The sequence below is a fragment of the Sorghum bicolor genome, chromosome 3, assembly GCF_000003195.3.
Source record: "Sorghum bicolor cultivar BTx623 chromosome 3, Sorghum_bicolor_NCBIv3, whole genome shotgun sequence".
NCBI lineage: Eukaryota > Viridiplantae > Streptophyta > Magnoliopsida > Poales > Poaceae > Sorghum > Sorghum bicolor.
The window spans coordinates 50,623,224-50,628,750 of record NC_012872.2 but is presented as its reverse complement, the minus strand read 5'-3'; the positions used below and the strand labels follow the sequence as shown (position 1 = coordinate 50,628,750).

At 46.3% G+C, this 5,527-nt stretch overlaps 1 protein-coding gene across 3 annotated transcripts; it reads left to right on the top strand.

The window, feature by feature from the left end:
- Positions 298-5,280, top strand: LOC110433588 (DEAD-box ATP-dependent RNA helicase 40-like). Of its 3 annotated transcripts, XM_021456027.1 has the most exons (7): positions 298-871; positions 967-1,035; positions 1,849-2,118; positions 2,345-2,695; positions 2,849-3,126; positions 3,547-3,873; positions 4,330-5,280. In XM_021456027.1, the coding sequence occupies exons 1-7, from the start codon at positions 440-442 to the stop codon at positions 4,976-4,978; spliced, it is 2,376 nt and encodes a 791-aa protein (XP_021311702.1). In that variant the 5' UTR covers positions 298-439; the 3' UTR covers positions 4,979-5,280. The 3 variants fall into 3 exon arrangements, with proteins under 3 accessions (XP_021311702.1, XP_021311704.1, XP_021311703.1); XM_021456029.1 differs by lacking the exons at positions 298-871; positions 967-1,035 and adding an exon at positions 1,320-1,632 and having other exon boundaries at positions 4,330-5,200; XM_021456028.1 differs by lacking the exons at positions 298-871; positions 967-1,035 and adding an exon at positions 1,320-1,695 and having other exon boundaries at positions 4,330-5,200.

The following is a 5,527-nucleotide window of genomic DNA, read 5'->3' as shown; positions in this document are numbered from 1 at the left end:
AAACAGGGCCTAAGCTCTAACTGCAGCATCGCGCAGGAATCAATTAGATTGCCAGGATGGAAATAGCCATTGCTGGTAGTGATTGTATATACTCGAATGTGAGATATTCACTGTTTGTTTTGACGAAAGAATTCGGGAGTGAACAGGTGCGGCAGTGGGAGAGGAAACAAAGTTGGGCCACTTCGGTTGCCGGTTGGGCCTGAGTTGGAAAACAGTTCCAACTTCCAAGTCGACCACGCCACGATTGCCCCTCCGCGAGCACCTAAAAACACAATAATAAAACGAGAGCACCCTGAAATTACTCATTCAGGGCAAAAGACACAAATCCGAAACCCTCGCATCATCCTGCCCTTAGCCGCCGCCGCCGCGACAGAGCCCCTCATCTCGGCCGTCCTCCGCGAGCAGGCGTCGCCGGAGACTAAAGATCCGGCCAGATCTGATGTCAGGAGGGGGTGGCTCATCCGGGCGCGCGGCCCCGCGGTACGCCCCGGATGACCCGACGCTGCCCAAGCCGTGGCGCGGCCTCGTCGACGGCACCACCGGCTACCTCTACTACTGGAACCCGGAGACCAACGTGACGCAGTACGAGCGGCCTACGCCCCCCGATAACCAGCTACTACCGCCCCCGCCCCCGTTGCCTCCCCCGCCTCCCCGGAGTCGCGACCGCCGCGACAGGTCCAGGTCTCGATCCCGATCCCGCACCCCGCCCCGGCGCGACCACAGGGACCGCGACCGCGACCGTGACAGGCGCCACGATGAGCACGCGTCCTCCAAGTCGGCGTCTGCCCACCACCATCCGGCTCCGGTAGCCGCCGCCGCCGCCGATCCGTCGACCGAGGCATATCGCCGACGCCATGAGATCACCGTCACGGTATGAATTCTAGGTGGCCACATCTCCTGCTACCATGTTAGATGCAGCTCAAGCTCGTACCATGTTATCTGATCCGGTCTCTCGTCTTGTTGCAGGGGGATAACGTGCCGGCTCCAATAACTTCATTTGAGGCTGGTGGCTTCCCGTCAGAAATTCTGAAGGAGGTATGATTGCCTCGGTGAACACACCTAACTCATGATCTAACTCTAACCCTAACAGAGTTGTATGCGAGGGACCAAGGTCTTCAAATATGGCGAGCGAAATGGATCATGGACATGTGCTCCAGTTGCCTGCTTGTTTCTCTTTATTTGCTTGATTGTGCTAAATCAGGGCTGGCTACCTGTACCGACTGCTTATCTCCATATCTGTGGCAGATGCGATATCTGCTCCGAGGTGGAGCTAATGTCGTATGCTGCCCCGCGCGCCCTCGGCCAATCTATAAGTGAGATGGGCTGAGGGCAGGTCTCGTTGATGGAGCTGCCAAGGTGGGTGAATGCCCGAGGCTGCTCGCTCCCTCCCCGGGGGGCTGCCCGTGGCGCGAAGGGGCACCTACTCGCGGCACCCACGGTGGCTGATTTGTTGCTCTGCGTCCAGTTCTTGGAAAGGGCTCCTCGCATGGATGATGGGCCTCTTCTGGGGCTTGACCCATGGAGGTCTGGCCCAGGCTGTCAACGTCCATCCATATATAGGATCGGGTGGCAGCTGCTGGAAGGGGCCTTGTGGATCAACGATCCATGCCTGAGCGAGCCTCCACGGACTCTGTTAGAGCCTTTTCTACTTCGCCTTGTGTCCGCAAGTCTACACATTGCGCGCACGTTTTATTTGTATGGCCTTAAATTGTCCTCATGCATTGTCTTTATTTGCGCAACGAAGAGTCAAGAAGGGATATTTTTAATCAAATTATGTGCTTATATTAATTCTTATGTTGTCCTTACTTTGCCCTTGTTTGTCGTTTCCCCCCATTTTACTTTTTGTAGTTACAACGTGCTGGATTTGCAAGCCCAACACCTATCCAAGCCCAGTCATGGCCAATTGCTATGCAAAGTCAAGATGTAGTAGCTATTGCGAAGACTGGATCAGGCAAAACTCTTGGGTATCTACTTCCTGGATTTATGCATATCAAGCGCCTGCAGAACAGCACTAGGAATGGTCCAACAGTCCTAGTTTTGGCCCCAACAAGGGAACTTGCAACACAGATTCTGGATGAAGCTGTGAAATTTGGAAGATCTTCTAGAATTTCTTGCACGGTTTGTATCTATTTTATTAATTAATATACAATTGGTCATGAATTTATGTTTGACCAGGATCTTAGTGCAAAACATATTTTAGGGAAACTTTAAACTGTTGACCAGGTGTTGAAGTTATATTGTGAATTATGATGTTGTACTTGTTGATCTGTTTCTAATGTTTGCATCAATGTCATGATCTCGGGTTTATATTTTCATTGCTTGACCTTTGGTTCTCTTCTTATAGTGCCTATATGGTGGTGCTCCTAAAGGTCCTCAGTTGAGAGATTTAGATAGAGGGGTTGATGTTGTTGTTGCAACACCTGGAAGGTTAAATGACATTTTGGAGATGCGAAGGGTAAGTCTTAAGCAAGTGTCATATCTTGTTCTGGATGAGGCTGATCGCATGCTGGACATGGGCTTTGAGCCACAAATACGGAAGATAGTGAAAGAGATGCCTCACCGTCGGCAAACCCTTATGTACACTGCTACTTGGCCGAAGGAAGTCCGAAGGATTGCAGATGATCTTCTTGTTCATCCTGTACAGGTGACAATTGGAAGTGTTGATGAGCTTGTTGCTAATAGTGCTATTACTCAGGTATGGGACGTTAATGGCAGTCTTTTCCTTATGTGAGTATTATCATTATTATAAGATGCATGAATGGTTGTTTCTGTTCTGTTCTTATTTCTCTTGCACAAAAAATCCTACATTATACATATTCATGTTATTTTATTTTCTTTTTCTCTGCAGCATGTAGAGGTCATAACACCCTCAGAAAAACAACGGCGCCTGGAGCAGATATTACGATCCCAGGATTCGGGTTCAAAGATATTAATATTTTGTACCACCAAGAGGATGTGTGACCAACTTGCAAGGACACTCACCAGGCAGTTTGGAGCTTCGGCCATTCATGGTGACAAGTCCCAGAGTGAAAGGGAGAAGGTTCTGAATCATTTTCGATCTGGGCGGTCACCTATTTTAGTGGCGACTGATGTTGCTGCACGAGGTTTGGACATCAAAGATATCAGGTTAGACTAACTTTCCATTCTCTGTTATGCATATGCATGTGTGTATGCCTTTTGATTTCTAATGTTATGGTATGATGGGATAATGAAGAAGCAAATTAGATTGGACATTATTGACAAATAAAGAAAGGTCATCTTGTTTCCATGCGCCACTCATCTTCTTTGGAGGTTGCTGATTTATTATTGCTGATGCATTACTTTTATGTATTGTTATTGATTTCCATATTTAGATATTAAGAGATGTTTGAACAATCATGCGTCAGCACTTAGAAACTGCTGAAGTGGTTGCAGAATATGTTACCTGTTGCATTTGTTGTCTATTGAGATCTTAGTGTTTCACTTTATCTGTGCCTTTGTGAGTCCTTTTTGGTCAGGATTTATATCAAAATAGTGAAGCATTTCTTGTTTTTTCTTTTTACACAGGGTAGTGATCAACTATGACTTCCCCACTGGTGTTGAAGACTATGTTCACAGGATTGGCAGGACAGGAAGGGCTGGTGCCACTGGTGTTGCATATACATTTTTCTGTGATCAGGATTCAAAATATGCTGCGGACCTAATCAAAATTCTGGAAGGGGCAAACCAAAAGGTGCCCCGTGATTTAGAGGATATGGCTTCTCGTGGTGGTGGGCGAGGTAGGAAGAGGAACCGTTGGGCATCCCACTCTGACAGGGGTGGTTCACGTTCTGAACTGGATTCAAGGAGTGGTCGTGGCAGTCATGGAAGGGATGATTATGGTAGCCGTGGCAGGTAAACTTAGTACCAGGTTTCTTTTATGTGAATCGGAGATTTGTCTAATGTGCTAGGATATGCCATATATGCTGCATTTTTATAATTATATTCACAATGGCTTAATAATAGTAAATGCACTAAAAAGCAAAGGCAGCATAGAACTTGTAAGATGAGGGATGCAGGTCCCGCTCTCTAACTCCACTATGCACACCACTTCGGAGAAACTTCAAGCCTATTTGTTGCAATTGTTATGGACCCCTAAAAGTTTAGCTCAGTGTTCTATTATTTTAGAAGGATCAGATAGGAGGTTATGATTTCAAATTGGTAATAAGAATAGCATATCTGAACTTTGTTTTTGTTTTTAGAAGAATCTGGTACGATGTTATGATAATACTCAGTCCATATGCTGACCCTGACCCCCCCTTTTTTCCTTTTTCTTTTTCCTTTTCTTTTTCTTTTTGGTGATGCTAACAGGTATGACTCTGGTGAAACTGATGGGCGATCTCGTAGGTCTGCTAGAGGTCGCAGTAGAAGCCGTAGCAGAAGTCACAGTAGAAGCCGTAGCCCAAGTCCCAAGAGGTCTCGCCGACATGAAGCTAGACGTAGCAGGACTAAGAGCCGGAGTAGGAGCAGGAGCAGGAGCTATAGAAACCATCGTGCTAGCCGCAGCAAGAGTCGCAGCCCTGTTGCTAGCCGAAGGTATGAAAAGACTGCTGCTATTTCAGGATCTGCTCGGCCTAACTCGGGGCATGCAGAGCACAAAAGCCCTCCAAGATCTCACTCTGTGGATGACCATGTGAACCACTCTGACCACAAGGATGACCACATGGAAGATGGGAAGATGGAAAGGGTTGATCTTGATCGCTCGCCCAGCCCACAAGATGACAAGTCTGCTCCATATAGTCCTGTGTACAATGGCAAAGCCAGTGGCTCGATGAGCCCCAACGTTCAGCCAGAGGCAGATGCCAAATATGTCAAACCTTCTGGGAAACCTGAGCCTGCATCTCCAGTGCGCCACAGCAAAGGCAGAGATGATGATGAGGAAGGTATCATAGACGAGGATGGAGAGATTGCTGAGGATGATCCACGTGCAAATGCAGCTGTGCAGAATGGTAATAACTGACGGAGAGTGGCCTGCATCTTATGTGACAACAAGCCTCTGTTATGCAAACTGCAGTCATTCCCATCTGCAAGAGTCCAGAATACAGAAATGCATTTGTGTGCCATTACAAATTTCTCGTAGAACATATGATAGTGATGCCTCTGCCATCTATATGGACCAAAACTGTTGATGCATGTCATGTTATGTTGTTAAACTTAATGACATTGTTGTGTTCTGGTGTCTTACGGCCAGTTCTGGAACTGATTTAGGCCTTTGTTTAGTTACACCCGAAGTTACACTTGAAATCCAAAAACTTTTTAAAATTTCCCATCTCCTATTATATCGAATTTTGCAGCACATATATGGAGCATTAAATATAGATAAAAAAATAACTAATTGTACAGTTTACATGTAATTTGTAATATGAATCTTTTAAACTTAGTTCATGGTTGGATAATAATTGTCAAATACAAATAAAAGTGCTACGGTGTCAAAATCTAGAAACTTTTAGATTGCCTTATGATACAATATATTGTCAGGTCTGAATTTATAATTTATGATATTTGTCAG